Source organism: Columba livia, chromosome 26, assembly GCF_036013475.1.
Source record: "Columba livia isolate bColLiv1 breed racing homer chromosome 26, bColLiv1.pat.W.v2, whole genome shotgun sequence".
Lineage (NCBI taxonomy): Eukaryota > Metazoa > Chordata > Aves > Columbiformes > Columbidae > Columba > Columba livia.
Window position 1 is genome coordinate 5,174,974 of NC_088627.1, and position 20,796 is coordinate 5,195,769.

The following is a 20,796-nucleotide window of genomic DNA, read 5'->3' on the forward strand; positions in this document are numbered from 1 at the left end:
ACCCCTGTGGATTCATCCCTTGTGAGCGAGGAAACCCACATCCACGTAGAAAACAGCAGCAGAGTTGCTGAGCACAGGACTGACAGCACAGATCGACTCATCAACGTTTTAAATGCAAAGTCTTCAGATCTTTCCAGAAATGGCAGCGGTTTTGGAGCAGCAGGGAGGAAGCAGCACGATGGGGCAGGGCTGAGCTCCCGCAGAGCTGTACCGGGCAGCCGGCGCACCCAAAACCACCAGAAACAGCTTTTCCCCAGGGATCCAATGTGCCCAAGAGAAGCAGAAGTGACATCCCGTGTCACCGCCACTCGGTCGCCCCGGCTGCTCCACCAGCGCCCAGCGGGCACGAGCCTCTTCCAGGAAAAGCACTGGTGAAATTTAAAGAGGAAGGGTAGGCAGAGGGCAGAAAGCATGGCCCAGACTTGCAGGAGGAACAAGCAGAGCAGCTCAGGAGCAGGTGGGGACAGCGGTGACACAGCCACAGCACAGGCTGCCAGAATTGGGCCAGGAGCTGCTGCTGGCAGCACATGCTCCATTTCCCTGGGGAACTGGCCAGTCCGAGGGGTCCAGACACAAACCCATCTCCTCTGGAGACCCTTCCCGGCCGAGGGACGGCGGCATTTACCTGTTCACGGCTTGGAAATCCTTCGGGCAACACATCGTTGCACGGCCGCGGTGGCCTCTGCCTGCTGCCCAGGGGTGGCTGGCCGGGTTGAACTTGGTCTTCATTTAACAAATCAGGACAAGTTTGGGCTCAGTCTTCTGCCTCTGCATGGACAAGAATCATGAGTCCTTAACAGACCAAACTTAAGGAGAAAAAGGAGCATTTAGTGCTGATCCTTCCCACCATCCATCCTCTTACCTCGCAGGCGAACAAGGAGAGTTGGTTTTGTGCACCACGGGGACAAAACACCCTCAACCGTGTCCCCACCGCTGTCTGCGGCGGGAGAGCGAGGGAGGCCAGCCTGGGGAACGGGGCTCTGCGGGGCAGCGGCCGAGGGCTCGTAGCAAAATTAGAAAGCGCAAAACTGGTCCTTCCAGTCGCAGGGCGAGAGACGAGGCGGCATCGCTCCCCACGCAGGTCCTGCCCCGCGCCCGCGACAGCAGCCGCTCCGCAGGAATCCTTGTGTTTTCTAGCAAGAGCTGGGAATTCTACCCCCACGCAGGCTGTTTATTTGCAGAGCTCAGCTCCAGCATCGCCCCCCAGGGAAGGTCCGAGTTTCCCTGTGTGCAAACAGGGAACACCCGGCTTCCCCCATCCCAGGCACCAGCTCCGCATTCCACCCTCTGAGCAAACCCCCCCGGTCACGGGCAAGTGCTGCCGAATGGACAAAAACACCTTTGTCCACGTGCTGCTTGGAAATTGGGGATCAGGACCCCCCACGCGAACCCCCTGGCCCTGGATGCTCGATGGAAGCAGGAATGTAAAAGACACAGCGCAGGTAAAGAGCACATCTTTTGCTTTATAAAAACAAAAAGGCCGAATCAGACATTTAAGGGCAAGGAGTGCAAAAGAATCCCACAAGACACCAGCTCCAGGGACCGTCGAGTTGACAGTCTTCCTCTTAAGTGAGTTTTTTTTGGGGGGGTTGTCTTTTGGGGGGGGTTTTCTGAAAGCTTAATCCATACACATTCACTTTCGTACACAAACTAAATGTAAAAAATGTCCTATTGCATGTGGACTAGCGATCGGCAGCTCTCGGCGATCCCCTCGTGTCTCCAAAGCTCCGGAGCGCAGGGCTCCGTGTCAGCGCGACCTCAGTGCACGGGTTTCGGGAAACTTGTCCAAATCCATTCAGAAGCAGGAAAGCGAACGGGTCCGGCGGTACGTGCGGCGTTCGGGAGGAGGCGACCACACGCAGCTCCACGGGGACTCCTTGCTTCAAGTCTTTCCCTTGAATAAACGGGGTTTTTGGCAAACCAAAGCAGGGAGGGGAAGCCAAATCCCAGCCTCAGTCTCTCCCCTTGCTTTTCAAAGATCTCTCTCCGTCAGCGTCTCGAGGTGTGGTCTCAGTAATGTCCATGATTTATTAAATCATTCTGTGAAACGCAAGCGGTTCACAAAAACGGGGACATTTCAAAGGGGTTTGGCTGGTTAAATAAGCCTGATTGCTGGTGCGAGGAATTAAATCCTTCCCCCCGACCCAACTGTTTGAAGAGTAATCACAGGCTATGAAATAAAGGCACATTTCGGTCCAATTAGGGCACATTTTAGATGAATTAAGGCACATTTCAGTTGAATTAAGGCCCAAAAAACACAGTCCACACCAAAGCATAGGGCCTGTTTTGCTTTCCCTCTCCCTGAAAAACAGCGGGTGTGTTTATTCTATGGCTGGTAAATTCAACTAAATGTTTTCTATTCATGTCCAAGGGCAGCCGGATGTATAAACAAGTCCTGTGGCTTCACGTATTTACTTTCTGATAAACAACCGGTAGGATGCAGCGTGGCCCCCCAAGGCCACCAGGGCAGCGATTGCGCTTCTGCTCCTCACCGGCTGCTGGGGGAGCAAAGGGAAGGAGAAGGACCCTCTGGAGAGGCTTTTCTTTCGAAATAAGCCCCTTCTAAGGGAGTTTCTAGCAGAATAGTCAAACAGCTTGCTGCTTCATTACAAAAAGCTAAAAATGAACCGTTTTCCTTCTGCCACAAGCCGGGTTGAGGGCTCGTCCCGGCAGTCGGCGTGACGGGGAAACGCGGGGGCTCGGCAGCCGAGGAGGAGCCGATGCCACAGGAGTCGCGGTCAACGCGTGGGATCGGTGACAGGTCGCACAGGCAGCCACTGCAGAACCCACCCCGTGGCCCGCTCGGGAGGTGACAAGGGGGCAGCTGTCCCAGCATCCCACCCCCTGCGACTGGGGAAGATGTGCCAAGAGCCAAAAGTTAAACAAACCCCATTACCTGAACCTTCTTCTTACAAGGCAGGAGGAGACCACACCGCTAAGGAGGCAGATCTGGCTACTGCAAACACCACAGATAGGAAACTTGACATTTTTGGGACCGACCCAGCCACCTGAAATGGATTTGAGTCCCTAAAAAGCAGGTGTTTGGCCTTCACCTCAGCATGGGCACAAACACAGAGACACCATCTGGTTATTCTCTGCCCGAGTTAACTTCTGCGATGCCAGAAAGCAAGAACTGTACAACAGACCCTCAAAGGGAAAGGGCTGATGTTGTTGAAACTAAACATGAAGTATTGAAATCATAAAGGCACAAGCTAACAGATACTTCCTTGTCCATCTTCTCCTCCCTGGGCACACATTCCACCTCCCAAGTCCATTAGCTCCACAGTTCAACTTCCTTGATGTTCTATATTTTCCAAAAGAAAAAAATCCATTGAAATTCGGGTAGCAGGAGAAATTTGGCTTCAACAAAAGATCAAGGTAGACTAGGGGGAAAAAAAAACAACAAAAGAGGCATAGGATGCTCCATATTGAAAGAGGAGAAATGTGATTGCGGCAAAGGCTCGAAACGCCTGCCGGCTGCTGGGGTCCTTCTCCTCAACAATACACCTGAAGCAGAGGCGCCCCGGACGAGTCAGTCTCTGTGTCCTGGAAAGAGGAATCTCTGCTTGTTGGAGAGCCTTGGGAAGAGAAGAGACGGTGACATTAGACAACGTGAGCTTAGGGCAGCCTGGCAGGCAGGCAAGCAACTGCCACAAAAGGCTTTGTGTATCGAGAGGGAGGAGAAAGCCACACAAAGCCCACGGGCAGGAACAGCCCTGCCTGTATTGTAGCATCTTCGAGGAGAGATCTGCTATTACGCAGGAGAAAACTTGTCTTTTAGCCCTGGGCTGCTCGTTGGAGCGAAGCGCACATGCCGCGGGGATCGGGGGACAGCCCGTCACTCTGCTCCGCTTCCCTTTTGTTCCCAGTATAAACCAGCTGTGACCTTTGCCGGTCACACCCCAAATACAGCCCCAAACTTTGTACAGACACTGAAAGCTTTTGGGCCAGCGAGCGCTCTGTACTTGGGTTTCTTTCTTTTGCAGAAGGACCCACCAGCCCAGGCAGTTTTCTGAGCTCCCTTTGCTCTCCAAAATTAAACTCCTTATGGTAACCTGAGAGGCAGGTGTCAGCTCAGCCTCTGCAGATGGGCAAAACCAAAGGCAAGACACCATGTGAGAGGTTCAGGGCATTCCCCTCGCTCCCGTGATGCCCCTGCGGCTCGGACGCCCGGCCGGGTACGTTACCTGCGCTGCTGTGTCGCCTCATGTTCCTGGCCAGCACATCTGCTGGTGTTTCTTCCGATATTTGCACAGCCAAATCTGGAATAAAAACCAAGAGGGCCTGAGAAAGGAAAGATTGGGCAGCTGTGACTCAGGGGTTCTCCTCCAGCAGGCACCACCCTCGGTGAGAGGAGAGGTACAGTCTGACTCTTCACACCATTGTCTTGGTAATCGCAGCTTTATAATCCCTAAATACCAGGAAGCACCAGCAGCCTGACTGCTAAACTGGGCAGCACAGCAGCCACCTGGTTTCCTCTGTTACTTCTGGGTGTCTCTTTGCCCCCCAAACTCAGCTTGTCCAGGTCTTTCTACAACAAACTCTTACAACCTGTCCTGGAGGCTCAGGCGCTTCAGGCTGCTCCAGAGAAGGAGGAGAGTCCCTGGAAGAGCCACGAGGCACTTGAGCTGTGACAACAGCCCTTCCCTCCGCTTTGCGGGGATATTTACTGGCTGCTGCTTGCCCCACGGTGCAGGGGAAGGCTTGGATGCTCTGTCACGATAGTCAAAGGTGGCATTAGCAAAGGGCGCAGGTAGGACACAGGAAGCCAGCTGAGGAACTGGACATCCCCTGGCACCAGCCAGCCCGTCTGGTCATACCAGTTAAGTTTGACTCACGGTATTTCTGCCGAGCTCAGGGGTGCGGAGGGAAGGCAGAATCATCACAGCAGAATAAGCCCTGATATTGCTCAGCGCAAACTTCACCAGCAGTGATGGACACTATTGAGAAACCCACGACACAGTGACTGGTGAGGAGGGGAGGTCTCCAGTAACACGCAAGGACCTCAGTTCACTCATCCCAGAAAAATAAGCCCAGACTAAAGACAGACAGCAGCTTCCAACCCTGCTCGGCTGCCACATCTTTGACAATATAAACCTCTTATTGAAGCGGTAACACCCAAGGAACCCTCACGTACCGTCCTGGCTGATGACCATGGACTCCAGCATCGTTTCGTTCCCGCTGTCCGGCGCGTTGCCTCTGCTGGACTTCTCCTCGTGGCTCTGGCTGGGGACAGAAATGTGAGGCCGAACTCTGCTTTTCCGGGTGCTGATGCGTATGATGCCGCGGACCAGCCTACATTCCGCATCCTGCTCGTCCAGGTTGTAGTCCTGAGTTATGCTATTGATGAGGTCCGAGATCTTGTTGGTCTTCTCCAGGAAGACAGTGTCTGATGTGCACTTGGCCAGCTCGTCGATCTGGTGGACGCTGAAAAGCTCCGTTAGTTTCTTGAAGATCAGGACGTCGATCTCCCTGCTGGACATGGAGCCGTTCAGCTCGCTGATGTCCAGATCTGACTCGTGGAAGGAATAATATTCCTCGGAACTCCGGTGGCTGCTGGGGAGCGGCGGCTTTTCTATGCTGTTCCTGAAGGGCTTCTCTGGCAGCAGCTCTTTGCAGCAGGAATCCGATTCCAGGTGGTGGCTGGGGCTCCTGTTCTGATAGACGGGAATGCCCTTTAGTTTCACATCTGGGTAACTGAAACTGCTGCCCATGCTGGACTTTTTGATCTGGTTCCCATTCTTCTCAGCAGGAGACACGTTGGCGGGGCTGTTGGGCAGTCGCCCGTTATAATCTCCGTTCTTTCCATCATCGGTGGAGGTCTCGGTGGGTCCTGGGTAGGGGATACAGACACTGCAGTCCTGAAAGCAGCCCCCACAGGTCACTATACAACAGAAAACAGCCTTGTACGTGTTCCAGGCCTGAGCCAGAGAGGAACAGCAGAAGCTCTGGTTTGGGGGAGCCTCCGCTGTACCAGAAATAAAAGTAATTGTTTCCGCCTCTCTCCCGTTGGAGTCTTTGAGCTCAGCTTTGCGACCTTTCCTGTCCCGCATCTGCTGGGCTCTGCTGCGGCTCTGCTTGATCTCGGGCGTGGAGCCGCTGAACACCTCCAGACTGACATCGGCCTCCTTGGCCGCCCGGCCCCGCAGCGGCACGGCCTCCTGGCAGGGCTGCTGCAGCTGCCGGTGCCTGTTCACGTCGCGGGGATGTCCTGTTTTCCGGCCCAGCATGGCTCAGCTCAGGCACCTGGGGGACAGGGAGGTCTCACGTCAAGCGTTTAGAACAGAATCATAGAATTATAGAACAATTTTGGTTAGAAAAGCCCTTTGAGACCATCAAGTCCAACCATAACCCACCCCTGTCCCTGCCCCATGTCCTGAGAACCTCATGTCCGTCTGTCCAACCCTCCAGGGCTGGTGACTCCAGCACTGCCCTGGGCAGCCTGTTCCAATGCCCCACAGCCCTTTGGGGAAGATATTGTTCCTAAATCCAACCTCAACCCCCCCTGGCACAACTTGAGGCCGTTTCCTCTGCTCCTGGTGCTTGTTCCTGGGGAGCAGAGCCCGACCCCCCCGGCTCCAAGCTCCTTTCAGGCAGTTCAGAGATCAGAAGGTCTCCCCTCAGCTCCTGTTCTCCAGCTGAACCCCCAGGTCCCTCAGCCGCTCCATCACACTTGTGCTCCAGCCCCTCACCAGCTCCGTTCCCTCCTCTCCACTCGCTCCAGCACCTCAAGGCCTTTCTTGTCAAGAGGGACCCAAAACTGCTGTTGATCAACAGAGAAGGACCCAACATTCAAATTAAGTGATTCTCAAATTCAACATTTCAATTATCTACAGAAATACTTTGCATTAGGACCCACGCTGGCCTCACTTATCACATAGAGAGGGAATCCAGCCAGTGTTTCAGGGTTCTCTGACTACTCTGCCTTTGCTGCTTCCCTTTAGCAGGTGTTTGAATCGGAAGAGAGATGTTTTAAAAGGACAATTTAAGACACTGAAATCCCTGTAACCTCCAGAAGATGTTTCCTCAGCGCAGCTGGAAGAAGAGTTGTTGCTCCAGAGCAATAAATGAGCAGCACGGCGTAGGCGGAGCCAGCTCACCGGCTCCAAAGGGAAAGTAGCTTTATTTTTTAAACAACTTCCCCTTTGTTTTACATTCCTTAAGATTAAGCTGGGCCCTGACAGCGCTTATTATCTATTTCAAAACACCCATGCCCAGGAGGAGATGACCAGCAATCAATCAGTACGCAAACTGATTCAGGCTGCAGATTGTTTGATGCTCTTCAAATTCAGAGGGTTTAGCAGTGACAGTGTTATTAACGCTGACGATTTTTGCTCCTCACGCTCAGGCCGTGCTACCTCAAAGGACTTTCCTGGCACAACTGATGTTTTTACCTGGATTAAAGGAAAGATCTTGTCAACACGTCGGTCTCAAATCACTCCTTGCAGGAGCAAAACCCTTCCAAAAGCCCTACTACAGCAATCCCACTGCACGTTATTTGCTCACCTGTTTTTCTTGTTGCCGCTGCACTAACACAACGACACCAGGTTGCACACAGGACTAAACTGCTTTTTACGTCACATTTCAGCTCCGCAGACCCAACACGCAGAGCCTGGCACGTTAAATCTCCTCATTACGAGCAAAGCCACGCTGGGCGATGGCGAAAGTCAGGTCAAGGCTCTCACTCCTATTTCTGCTGCTTTTATCCCAAACTACAGTGGGCCCCGGATTTGTTCACAGTTTCTAAGCTGCTTGGCTGACACAGCTTTCACCCCCAAGAAATCCTTTTAAATACTAATTAGGCTAATTAACAAGCAGTGAGAGCCCAGCCACAGCTGAAGCGTTTTTCGACTGTCCCTGCTGCTCTGCTATCCACTTTCTATAGGGCACCTCAAGCATGAATAAATCAATCTACCTACCCTTGTAACAGCATTGCCTCTTTTTCCCTTTTTTAAACCCAAATAGTAACGCTGCCCCCTCCAAAGAACCAGGCGCAGACTGAAAACCAGGCGGTTACAGCACACTGCTGCTTTCCAGGAATAGTTTGGCTCCGTTAGCTTATAAAAACTCGGAAGCAGCGCACGTCCCCGGCGCTGCCTTTGCACATTCCTGGACAATATGTTCCATATAAAAGCCCCAGACGCTCCAGTTTCAGCGCCGAGCGGGCAGAGCTCCCTGGACTCAGCATCAGCGGGGAGTTTTGACTGTGTTTTTGATTCCGTTTCAGAACGTGTTATGTGTTATCTCGTTACGAAGTTCAAAACTGCAAAAAACCAGATCAAGAGCATCTGAGCTGATCTAAGTACAGAACCGCGCCCTGGGATGTTTCTCTTAACACTGAGGCCTCATCAAGAGATGTAACAGCTGCACTACAATGATCTTTTATATAATGATATGGAATATTCTGGAATTTCACAGTGGTTTTGATATAGGGAAGAGCATTATCTCAGCTCTCCAGAATAAAGACTTGAAGGCTTAGAGGTTAAACCCAACACGAGCCCCCAGTTGCATCACGTGTCAGAGACGCCTCCAGCGACTCCTCTGCCACAAGCGATGGACTGGACCAAAACCCACGCTGGCTGCATAGCGCAGCCACGAACAAAAGCTCGGACTAAAATCCCCAGCTGAGCTGATACTCACAAGATCGTCGGGAGCTTTGGCTGCTCTCGGGCAGGCACCGTGTGCGAATGGCGAATATTCTTCCAAAGAACTTCAGCATCTGCTTCAGAAGAGCGAGGAAGGATTTGCGCGTCTCAGGGTTAGCCGGGGTCTAAGATCTTCATTGTTCAGAGGAGGGGGTTGCCTTTGAAAGTTATAAAAAAGCTACATTCAGTTGTAAATCTGCTTACCAAAGCTACACTGTTTTGCCAACAACCCTATTGCCACTGTTGCTAGAAGCTTGGGAAGTCAAAGCACTTCCCTAAAAATGGACCTAAACTCAGATTACAAGATTTACGCGTGGATACAACTCCTAAACACACAGCAGCACCAGGAGCTGTTAAGTTTTCCAAGCAGCCTTGCCAGGAGCTGAAAGCCGCCCCCAAAAGCTCCCGGACTGTTCTGCTGGCAGCGCCAGAGACCCCGGCCCAGCGTAACGGATCCGGCTGCTCCGTGTCCCCCCGTTCACCTCCTGGGGACAGAACAACTCCGCCAAGGAGCCAAACGCTTCCCTGCGCCCCAACCCCCCGGCTCCAGCCAACACCCACGGTGCAGGGAAATCTAATCTGTCCCTTCGTCCTAAAAACGAAGAGCTGCGGGGGGGGGGACCCGCCTGGCCCCTGTGCCCACCCAGAGCCCCGGGCAGGGCGGATTTTTGGCAGGAGAGGAGCGAGTGACACAGAGCAGCCGGTTTCCAGCGGAGCCACCGGGCCGGCCCGGCCACACCTGCCCGTTCCCGCTCCCCACCGCGGCCCTTCCAGCCCTCAGGAGCCCCAGGGGAGGCCAGGGGGCCCCGACCCCCCCCGGGAAGGCTCCTCCCGCCCCTGGGGCGAGTGCCGGGCCGGTCCCCGGGCAGCGGGAGGGGACAGAGCGGGGACAGCGGGTGGCGGGTCTGCCCCCCAGCCCGGGCGGGGGGTCCCGGGGCACACAGCCGGGGGGGCAGGGAGCGGAGAAGCCGGTCTCGGCGGAGAACGGCACCCGGGGGATCCCCGGTGCGCCCGCCCCTCCCTCCCGCCCGCGGCCTGCTGCCGCCCCACGCCCGGCACCGGCGGCCCGCCCGGGGGAAGCGCGGAGCGGCGGCGGGCGCTGCCGGAGGGCCGGGCCGGGGGTCGGGGCTGCGCTCGGGGCCGGTTTCCCCGGAACCCCCGGGCCCGGCGTTACCTGCGAGCCCGGGAACGGCGGCGGCCCCGCCTCACCTGGGCCAGGTGAGACACGTGACCCGCGCGACGGGCCGCCGCGAGGGACAGCAGAGCGCGGAGGGCGAAGCGGCTCCGGCCGCGCTGCGCGGGGTCCCCGGCCCCAAGGACCCCTTGTCCCCATGGAACCCTTGTCCCAAGGACCCCTTGTCCCCGCGCATCCCGGCCCCCGAGGGCGCTGTGTCAAAGCATTTCTTTGCCCCAGGATCCTCGGCCCAAGGGTCTGTGTCCCCAACTGTCCTTGAGGATCCTCGTCCCCAAGGGTCTGTCCCCAACTGTCCCTGAGGAACCTTGTCCGCGAGGATGCCTGTCCCCAAGGTCCCCACTCTTAAGGTCCCCATCTCCAAGGGTCTCTACTCCCCAAATACCCCTATCCCAATGGATCCTCATCCCCTAGGATCCTGCCCCAAGGAACCTTCATCACCTAGGATCCTGTCCCAAAGGGTCCCTGTTCTCAAGGATCCCCATTCCTGAGTATCCCTGTCCCAAATGATCCCCATCTCCAAGGATCACTGTTCCCAAGGTCTCCATCCCCAAGGGTCTCACTCCCCAGGGATTCCTGTCCCCTGGGTCCCTCTCCCCATGGATCCTCACCCCAAGGATCCCGTCCCAAAGCAGAGCGGCAGCCACGCACTGAGGCTGCAGCCGGAGCAGCTGCTGCTCAACTCGGGTGCACCAGCCAGTTTCCAAGAGGAAAAACGAGAAAAATCAACTCAAAGGATGGTGTCAGTGTCAAGACGCTCACGCCTTCTCTAAAGGGCACAAAGACTGCGTTTATTTATTTAAGCCTCTGGCACACGCCGAATTCCAGCTGGTGTCATTTCCACAGCTGGGCTTGCATTTGTGTATAACTCAAAGCACTGCTTGGAAATGGCACCGTCTCCTCCTCTGCCGGTGCCTTGAGCACAGATCCCGGCCATGAAACCCCTCGTGGCACTGCCAGGATGAGCCAGGCAGCACAGCGTGGCCCCCGAGCCCAGCGCCGCGCTGCCGACGCCCCTCAGCTCCTGCGTTTTCCCCGTGCCCCATCCCCTCCCAGCTGAGCTGAGTGCTCCGGTCCCAAACCGCTGCTGCCAGCGTTGCCGGGTCCAGGATGGCGGGCAGGGAGCTGGGTCAACCCCGCAGTCCTGGCGTTTAACCCTGAATTCCTGATGCAGGATTTCTTCCCCTAAACTGGGCCGGGTTGAGTAAGCAGTGCCTGGGTTGCCCCTCCCCCAGTAACTGGGACACCTGGGGAAGAACCTGCAGAGAGACTGGGAGGGATGGCACTTGTATTAATTATTTACTGCCTATAATAAGGCTTCACTTTTCTGGAGCACATCCCAATGCGGGGCCTTAAAGAGGCTGAAGACAAGAGGCCAGCGCACAGCTCTCAGCTACATCCTCCTGCAGGGTTACCCTGCCTTGGGGCAGATCATGGCTGATGTGGGGCTGGCTGCTGTGGGGAACGCCAGGGAGCAGCACCGGGATGCAGCGTGCCCCATCCTGCCCATCAGTGCCTCTGCGTTTGGCTGTAGAGTGCAGAGGCTCATGGACAGGGAAGGGAGAACAACGCTCTCAACCACGCTTTTGCATCAAAGAGGTTTATTCTGAGCGCTGCTAATTTCAGACTCCTCTGCTAAATCATTAATAGCTCGTCAGCCCGGGCAGAGATCCTGCAGCAGCACAGGAGGGTTCTGGGACTCAGCAGTGACTTACCCCGAGGGGCAGGGGCATTTCTTATATTTTTCTATTATTTGCCTTTACCAGCCTCTGTCTGCTTGTCTGCCGGGATCCATGATGGGCAGCTGGGACACCCTGGGGACACAACGACTGCAGGGGGCTTGGGGACACCATCCGCCTCACTGGCCAACACTCCCAGTTCATCTGGCCCCTTCTTATTGCTGAAACTCATGTCCAGGCACAGCTGCTCCCCGTTTCTGGTTCTCACCCTGGACCAGAGACTGATGCCGGGAAGGTGACGAGCAGCATGGACTGGGGGGATGACCCAAAAAAGCCATTATTTTATGAGCAGGTGACTGATGGAGCAGGCACCTCCAGAGGTTCCTCCAATCTCAGCAATTCCGAGGTGTCACTTCAGAGCAATGAGGGAAGCTCACTGCATGACAGTCCCCAGCCTTTTCCCCCTTTTGGGGTCCAGGTTCCACCAAAGCAGAGCAAACAAATCAGAGAGAAGGATGTTCTGCTTAATAGTTGCCCGTCCCCGCAGTTTCTCTGGGTTGTAGGCAGAGGGAGCAAGAGCAGCACTTTGACCCTGAACCTGCCGTGGAGCAGCACCCTTCAAATTCCCAAGCCCCATTTATAGCAGCATTTGCATCCCATACATGAGAACAGCTCAGCCTCTACTTCAGCTTTCCTACAGCCTGACATGCAGCCTGCAGAGCTGGAGCAAGTCTCATGGCCGTGTCTCCAACACCTGGCAGTGGAGACGCGGTGAGAGGCGATGGATGGGCAGGGATGGATGAAGAGCAGCGGGGGCCGGGAGCGGTGACGCAGCAGCCGCTGACGCTGCTCCGGTGTCTGGCAGACGCGTGGCAGAGTTGGCAAGAACGGGATTGTGATGCAAAGCAAAAGAAATGAGGGTTTTTGCCTCCTAAGGTAAGGTAAGGAAAGCAAAGCCGTCACCAGCCCACATGGGGTGAGGGTGACATCCACCACAGGCCTGGACGTGGCTCTGCCTGGAGCAGAATTAGACTGGGTTTTGCTCCTGTCTGGGGATGGGATGAGACCTCAGCACCTGGTTTCTGCCATCCATTTTATCCTCTCTGATGTGAAACACCAGCAGGCTTTATCGCACCCACCTACGTGAAGCTGCAGCCGCTGAGCGTGACATCCTGGCAGGAGGAACCCCAAAAACCAGACTCTCTGCGGGGAGGAAGGTGACAGCGGCACCCTCCCACTCCAGCCCCCTCCCTGTGCTGCCTCGGCCCACTCCCGGCTGTTAACACCGTCTTAAATGATAATGACCTTGGCACTGATATTGCTGTGATAGTCGTGCAACCAAGGACACGCTGTCCTGATGCCAGTAACCTGTCCCAGTGCAGCCTTTCCCCTGAACCCTTCCCAGTAAACCCTCCCAGAATCCCCCCCAGCCTAAACCTTTCCCAACCATCCCTCCAGTAAACCTCCCAGTAACCCTCTCCCAATCCAGCGTTTCCCAGTGACTCCGCATTTCCCCGAGCCCCCCCGCCAGGGATGGCAGTTTTCCAACGCCGGGAACCACTAACGCCACCGGGATGGTCCTCGACCGGATCGTACCGAGCCTGGGGCTGTGTCGGTGTCAATACTGGTGCCGTACCAGGCTATACGGAGCCCGGGGCCGTGCCGGTGCTGTTCCGAGCTGTACTGTGAGGCCGGGGCCGTGTCTTTGCTGGTACCGACGCTGTGCTGCACTGGACCCACTCTGGTACTGGCACCGAACCCGTGAATGCCGGTACCGGGCCATACCGAGCCCGGGGCCGCGCCGGTGTCGATACCGGTGCAGTACCGAGGTGTACAGAGCCCGGTGTCAGCACCGAGCCGGTACCATACCGCGCCATACCCAGCCTGCTGCCGCACCGGGCCACGCCGAGCCCGAGCACCCCCCACCAAGGCTGTACCGTACCGGGCCGGGCCCGTGTTCGTGCAGATACCGGCGCCGCGCTGTACCGAGCCCGGTGCCGGCACGGAGCCCGGACCCGTCATGATGCCTGTACCGGTGCCGTACCGAGCCCGAGCATCCCCCGCCAAGGCTGTACCGTACCGGGCCGGGGTCGCGCCCCTCCATGCCGGTGCGGAGCCGGTGCCGGAGCCGCCCCCGGCGGGGCCGAGCCGCACGGAGCCGGCACCGCCCCCGGGCTATATATCCTCGCCGTGGCGCTGCCCTGCTCCCGTTCCCGTTCCCATGGCGGCGGCGGCAGCGGCGGATCCAAGTCCGGCTACCGGCAGCGAGCAACGCCCCGACCGCGGCGGTACCGGCACCACCACCACCAACCCCAGCGGCAGCACCGGCAGCAGCAGCAGCCCCGGGCCGGTAGAGCTGGCGGCGGCTCGGCGGCGGCTGGTGGCGGCGGAAGGTCGTCGCCGGGCGGCGGCGGAGCTGGAGTGCCGGGTCCGGCAGGTTCACTGCGCCCTGCGGCACGCCGAGCTCCGCCTGGCCGCCCGCGCCGAGGCCCTGGGCCGCCTGGGGGCCGGGGTGGCCCAGGCGCAGCTGGCGCTGGCAGCGCAGAGCCAGCGGCTGCAGAAGGGGCTGCGCCGCCGCCCCCGCCCCCGGCCCGCCGCCCTCCTGGCCGCCGCCCGCGCCCTCCGCAGCTGCGTCCCCTGGGCCCCCGCCCGCTCCCGCGGCGCCGCCGCACCGGCCACCGCTGCCCGGCGACTGCCCGCGGCACCACGCAGCCCCGCATAGCGACCGGGATCCGGGGGAGCTGCGGGTTTGGGTCCTGGGGAGTGTGATGGGTTTGGGGGACCCAGCAGGGTCTGGGGTCCTTGAGGGGGTGCTGAGGAGTGTGATGAGCTGGGAACTTGTGGGCTTGGGGGGACCCAGCAGGGTCTGGGGTCCTTGAGGGGGTGCTGGGGAGTGTGAGGGGTTGGGGACTTGTGGGGCTGGGGAGACCCAGCAGGGTCTGGGGTCCTTGAGGGGGTGCTGGGGAGTGTGATGGGTTAGGCACCTGCGGGGTTTGGGAGATCCTATTGAGCGAGGGGACTCAGTGGGGTTTGGGGTCCTGGGGAGTCTGATGGATTGGGGCCCTGCAAGGTTTGGGGAACCCTATGGGGTGGGGGGGACCCAGCAGGTTCTGGGGTCCCTGAAGGGATCCTGGGGAGTCTGATGGGTTTGGACCCAGTGGGTCAGCAGGGTTTGGGGGTCCCTAGGGGACCCTGTGAATTCAGGGGTCCCGGGGGGATCCTGCAGGGCATGGGGGGGATTTGGGGGACCCAGTGGGGTCTGGGGACCTTGGGGTGCCCTGAAGAATCTTGGGGTCGATTTTCCCTGAGGGACCCTGGGGCTTTGGGATGTTTGAAGGACCCTGCAGGGACAGGAGTCCAGGTGTGTGCGGTGAGCTGGTGGACGGGGCAGGGGGGCAGTGAGATTGGGGAACCCAGCAGGGTCTGGGGTGCACGAGGGACCCTGCAGGGTCTGGGGTCCCCAGAGGATCATGCCAGGTTTGAGGGTGTTTATAGGGGAATGTGCTGTCAGCACCCCAAGTCTGGAGTCACCTCCCCCCAAGGTAGCAGGTTCAGGGCAGCCGCTATGGGGCAGGGCCCCTTCCCTGTTCGAACCCCGCTGCCCCCCAGGAGGAGACCCCAAGACCCTGGGCCAGCAAGACACTGGTGGGACCGAACCCCACACTGGGACTCGGGTGCAGCCTTCACAGGTCCCTGTGCAAGCCTCAGTGGGGATCGAGGGGGCGCAGGGTCACTCCGCTTCCGCGGTCCCTGGACAGTGATTTCTACTCTGGACCATGCACCCTGTGGGGCAGCGAGCAGGAGAGGACTGGTCCTCACCACGGCACCGTTTGTTTCCCACCAAGCTGGATTTTTGGGACTGCTTTGATGACTGACCAGGCAGGTGACGCTTGAAGCCTCCTCGTACTTCTAGCAAGAGTCCTTGGGTACCTGCCAATGTCACCCTGCAGCAGAGTGTCACCGCAGGCTCCAGAGAGGCGAGAAGGCACAGGGAGGCAGAGGTGGGCTCAGGACACAGCATCCCACTCCGGGTAGAAGGCTCGCACAGGACCCTGGCCCTGCTGTCCCCATCACTGTCCCCAGCAGCCCTGCGCTGGCCTCGGGATGGAGGGCTCGAACCCCACAGCATCGTCCCTTCCGTGCCGGGAGCTGCAGCCGTTCAGCTGGCAAAGCCCTCCATGAGCTGCTCCTTCGCCGGCCGCAGTCGCAGCGTTCACCAGCCCTGGGCTGCCACCGTCCTCTGGCTAACGCCATCCCTCGGCCGAGCCACCAGAACGGGTCCTCGCTTTGCTGTGCCAAGCTTTCGCAGTGACTTTCCCCAAAGGCTGCATGAATCCCTCCCTCCTGCTGGAAAACCATAACTCACTCCCCTTAATTTGCTTATTTTTCAAATTTAAAACAAAAAAACACTTGATTTGGATTACGGGGGGGGGGGGGAGGTTGGGGGTGGATTTCACTGACTCACGAATGTGCCGCGACTACCTTGGTGTGAGACAGCAGGTCTGTTGTGTAACCCTCGCTTCTCGCCCTGCACGGTGCTGCCCGTCCGCAGCAGGGCCCAGCACCATTAAACTTTGATATCTTTTATTCATTACACGTGGTGTCCTTAGGTGCTGGCTGAAATATAACAGAGAAGGTGATTAGAAAGGGGATTAGTAAAAAAGCCCTGGTAATGGCTTGTAATTAATACCAGAGTAGATTTCTCTCATTATTGACCTCTTTGCTCCCTGGGCTGTGCAGGGACATGGAAAGTGCATGGGGAGCTGCAGCAGGGTGGCACTGCGGGTGTCCGGGGGCTCTGCCAGGCACTGCATATGTATATATATATATATGTATGTCCATATAAATAATATATATATACACACACATATACAGACACAGTCTGTCCTGAAAAATCTGAGTAAGGTCACGAATAAGGTACAACTTGCACCTGAATATGTGCAGAAAATGGGCAGCTGAGAAATATTTGAGCTACCAGCATAACTTCATGGTCGTGCACTGGGAGGATGTGTCTTCTATTAATCTCTGGTTTTGAACAATCACTTTGGGTTTTGTGCTGCCCCACACAGAGCTCACAGGTGCTCTCACACCCCCTGTCTCCTTGGTGCTCCCTAATTTCTGCCCTTTCACTAACTCGCTGCCGCTGGAGTGGTTCCCATGGGTGCAGAGCTGTAATCTGGACCAGGAGGTGATTCCCCATATCGGGTGGGGAGTTTGCTGCTAAGAGCAGCTTACAGGTCTCAGCCAGGAGAAGGGGCACATTATCTTCTCCCAGGCTTTCAATTAATAGTATGAAATGCACAGCTTGGGTTTAAATCCCTTATTTTTTTCCCCCTCCCTGGTGATTATTTGCAAATCAGCTTTTGACCTGATTAGAGCAGAACCTGCTTAAAGGAATTGCAGGGAAAGACCTTTTAATAAAAAAAAAAAGCAACTCCATTAAACCAGTAAGACCAAAATCATTCGATGCAAACATTCCTCCCCACCCTTCGGTCTCATCGCACTTTGTGTTCCTGCAGGATCTTTAGCTGGAATGTAACATCAATTACAATTCACACTCCTATTCCCCTTTCCCTAGCGGACAGGAGGGTGGATGGAAGGGTGAGAAGGAGATCCCAGGTGTCCTCACTGCTCCACCCTGTGAGTAAGTGCACGCTGAGCTGAAATAAGGATACCTGTGTGCTCCAGGTGTCCAGGGAAAGCTGCACAGGGGTTTCAAAGGATGTGGAAAGGCGGTTGGGGTCCCCCCCATGTCCCAGGGCAGGGCGGTGGGTGTCCCCCCGTTTTCCTTCCAGAGCAGAGGGGTCAGCGCAGCCCCCCAGCCTGATGCTGGAGCGAGATGCGATAAAAAGAGAATGAAAACCATCCGCAGAGCAGCATTACACGGTGTTTGTGGCCGGGATAACGCACTTCTGGGGGTGGCTCCGCTGCCGGGAGCAGCCGCACAGCCCCGAGCAGCCCTCGCCTCCCGCACCTTCTCTGCAGGTAAATCCTTGTCCAGTGACTTTGGCAGCAGCTCCTGCAAGACACCACCGGTCTCCAGCCCTCCGGGACCCCCAAAGCTGCGCTGTGGGTGCAGTGAGTCCCGTCCCCGTGCCACAGATGTCCCAGTTTGCTCATGGATGGACAAGGCTGGTCCAGCCACCGGGCAGGAGCACCCACGACTGTCCTGGTTTTGTTCTGTAGGTGACTTGGTCCGTGAACCCCCTGTACCCCACACAGCACAGGAGTCCTGTGCCACCCCCAGAAAGCTCCGGCCGACACTGTCACCAGGCTGCTCTCACACTAAGGGCACAACAGCAAAATCCTGCTGGATGGTCCTGGGCCAGTTTGGGGCATGGATTTGGGGACAAAACCCCACGCTACCTCCAGCACAAGGTCAGAGGGGGAAGCACAGAGCAGAAGTTGATCCTTTGGTGCCTGCCCTGGGGAGCATCCCCTGCCCCGGGAGCGCAGGGCTTTACATAACCCCGCTCGCCTTCCTGCCAGCAATAACGTTACATAAAGAGCACCAACACTTGTTGGTTTTATGAGATTATTTTGTTACAGACTTTCTGGGAAAAATAAAATTAATGTGGCATGTTAATTCCTAAGCCCAGCTTCTCTCCTTTTCACTGTTAATTCCTTCGGGCTGGTCCTGATGCAGCATGTTGGCGTGAGGCCGGTGCCGGGGAGGGTGACAGGGGTGAGGGGACAGAAACTCTCCAGAGGCAAAATTCTGCTGTGAGGCTGTGATGGGGTAAACAGGGATGGGATGAGAGTGATGGAGGTGGGGACAGGTTGTTACGAGAGCAATGGAGCGGGGACAGGGACAGTGGGAGCAATGGAGGGGGATAAGGATGGGGCAAGTGTGATGGAGGAAGAGATAGGGATGGGGAGAGGGTGATGAAGAGGGGGACAAGGATGGGGTGAGGGTGACGGAGGGAGGACAGGGAAGGTGTGAAGGTGATGGGGATGGCGGGACAGGGCTGTCCCCGTGAAAGTCCCTCGGCCAGGTGCCAGGAGGCCACCGAGGGTGCTCCGAGCCGCTGCCGCCAGAGGGCGCTGCAGGAGCCCCGGCTGCAGCTCCGCGTCCCCGGGACACGGGGCACGGGGAACCCGGATCCCACCCCGCTCTCCGGCACTGGGGATGTGTACCCCCCCACGCTGGAGTCCCCGACCCAGCCTGGTGTCCCTGTCCACCCCACGCCCCCCCCGCAGCCCAGCGGTTCCCTCCCCGGAGGGCTGTATTCGCACTTGAATTACATTTCCCACCGCCTCCCCCTTAACTCTTTTCCCCCAGGGCTCCCAACCTCCATTTCATGACCCCTCCCACCTCCAGCCTTTACTCCTTTAAGAGGCTGTTACAGCCCAATTAGCCACAGCGGGTGAGAATTACCCCCTCCGACCCTCATTGGAGCCTTGGGGCAGGTGAGCCCAGCCTGGGCTTTGCCGAGTGTTCGCAGCCTGTCCCCGGGTCCCCATCCAGGCTGTTCCCCTGGCTCTGGTGGGCTCCCTGCCCTCGGGAGCCGGTAGCTGCCACGCGTGGCTGCTTCACTGTGCTAAACGTGTCTTGGTCCAGTTCCCTATTTCCCCCTAAAGCTCCTTAAGTCACTGATCTGGTTAAACCTCAGCAATCGCTTTGTTTTGCCCCACAAGTTAACGTGTCTAATTCCTGCCCTGGTTCCTCCCAACACCCAGCATGCAGAGTCCCTGCGCCCACATGGGGATGGGCACAGTCACATCAAACATTTCCCCCCACAGGATCCCAGAATGCCAGGGGTTGGAAGGGACCTGGAAAGCTCATCCAGTGCAATCCCCATAGAGCAGGAACACCCAGATGAGGTTACACAGGAAGGTGTCCAGGCGGGTTGGAATGTCTGCACAGAAGGAGACTCCACAACCCCCTGGGCAGCCTGGGCCAGGCTCTGCCACCCTCATCAGGAACAAGTTTCTTCTCATCTTTAAGTGGAACCTCCTGTGTTCCAGTTTGCACCCATTGCCCCTTGTCCTGTCCCTGGTTGTCACCAGAAGAGCCTGGCTCCATCCTCCTGACACTCCCCCTTTCCATATTGATCCCCAGGAATGAGTCCCCCCTCAGTCTCCTCTTGTCCAGCTCCAGAGCCCCAGCTCCCTCAGCCTTTCCTCACACGGGAGATGCTCCACTCCCTTCAGCATCTTGGTGGCTGCGCTGGACTCTCTCAGCAGTTCCCTGTCCTGCTGGAACTGAGGGGCCACAGCTGGACACAATATTCCAGGTGTGGTCTCCCCAGGGCAGAGCAGAGGGGCAGGAGAACCTCTCTGACCTACTGACCACCCCCTTCTAACCCACCCCAGGTACCATTGGCTTCCTGGCCACAAGGGCCCAGTGCTGGCTCATGGTCACCCTGCTGTCCTGAGTCAAAATTGACCATGGCAGCCCCACATGCAGGGAGGTCCTGGGCAAATCCTGTCTCAGCCCCGGCAGATCTGTGGCAGCGTGTGACACGAGCAGGACAATGCCCAGTGTCCCCAGCAGTACCCAGTGTCCCCAGCTCAGCCTTTTTGCAACAGCTGGCACCATCCAAGCTGTGATTAACCAGGGTTCTGGTACCTCTGCATCTCGTCTCCACCCCTGGTTTGGCTGAAGTGCCCCTCGAGTCTCCTGTCACGGAGCGGTGTCTCTATTTCCAGCCTGGCTGCCCTAATCCAATCCCTCGTCTCCTTCTGCGCCGCAATCGGCTCCTTCCCAGAGCTCACAGGTGCTTTATGGATCACAGACTTATTTGGGTTGGAAAAGCCTGTCAAGATCATTGAGCCCAACTGTTACCCCACCCCTGGCACTGACCCACATCCCTGAGAACCTCATATATTCATCTTTTCATGGTACCATCTTGGGCAGGATCCAGCATCTTCTCTAAGACTGTGTCTTCAATGGAAGGGAATTATCCTCCTGTTCCTCCCCAGAGCTGATCCTGAGCATCCCAGGACCTGCACAAGCCTTTTCCTTACAGCACCGGGATTTTCCTACACCCACAGCAGCCCGATCTGCAGCAAGGCCTGGAAAGGGTCACGGTGAGAGGACTGCGCCCCAAAATAGCTATAGAATGTGTCCAGCAAAGGGCAAGGTGCGGGCGAGCGGTTTCGCCTTGCTCCCTTCCCACCTCACGGACAGCAGGGCTGGGGGTGGCGAGAACAGATCCCCCCTTCAAACCCTAATATAGATATACAAATAAACTGAATATATAGATATTAAAACCAACACCCCACCCTGCAGTAGGGATGCACAGAGCAGAGAGACGTAGGGAGATAACCCCTTCCC

General features: G+C 57.2%; 2 protein-coding genes across 3 annotated transcripts; one reads left to right on the forward strand and one right to left on the reverse strand.

Annotated features, from left to right (window-relative positions):
• Positions 1-1,443: 1,443 nt before the first annotated feature.
• On the reverse strand, positions 1,444-13,732 carry KDF1 (keratinocyte differentiation factor 1). Of its 2 annotated transcripts, none has more exons than XM_065041864.1 (5): positions 13,597-13,732; positions 8,641-8,803; positions 5,138-6,246; positions 4,188-4,262; positions 1,444-3,578 (listed from the first exon to the last, which is right to left on the reverse strand). In XM_065041864.1, the coding sequence occupies exons 3-5, from the start codon at positions 6,228-6,230 to the stop codon at positions 3,496-3,498; spliced, it is 1,251 nt and encodes a 416-aa protein (XP_064897936.1). In that variant the 5' UTR covers positions 6,231-6,246; positions 8,641-8,803; positions 13,597-13,732; the 3' UTR covers positions 1,444-3,495. The 2 variants fall into 2 exon arrangements, with proteins under 2 accessions (XP_064897936.1, XP_064897935.1); XM_065041863.1 differs by lacking the exon at positions 13,597-13,732 and adding an exon at positions 9,820-9,947.
• Positions 12,147-16,110, forward strand: TRNP1 (TMF1 regulated nuclear protein 1). Its single transcript, XM_065041889.1, has 2 exons — positions 12,147-12,457; positions 12,637-16,110. The coding sequence occupies exon 2, from the start codon at positions 13,282-13,284 to the stop codon at positions 14,236-14,238; it is 957 nt and encodes a 318-aa protein (XP_064897961.1). The 5' UTR covers positions 12,147-12,457; positions 12,637-13,281; the 3' UTR covers positions 14,239-16,110.
• Positions 16,111-20,796: the final 4,686 nt, after the last annotated feature.

What these genes read in the sequence shown, in the direction of transcription:
- KDF1 (XM_065041864.1), bottom strand. Translation starts at nt 6,230, where the DNA reads ATGCTGGGCCGGAAAACAGGACATCCCCGCGACGTGAACAGGCACCGG. An exon ending in CATGGTCATCAGCCAGGACG is followed by an intron (nt 4,263 to 5,137) that starts GTACGTGAGGGT and finishes TTTTTATTCCAG; the next exon opens with ATTTGGCTGTGCAAATATCG. An exon ending in GAGGCGACACAGCAGCGCAG is followed by an intron (nt 3,579 to 4,187) that starts GTAACGTACCCG and finishes TCTCTTCCCAAG; the next exon opens with GCTCTCCAACAAGCAGAGAT.
- TRNP1 (XM_065041889.1), top strand. Translation starts at nt 13,282, where the DNA reads ATGCCGGTACCGGGCCATACCGAGCCCGGGGCCGCGCCGGTGTCGATA.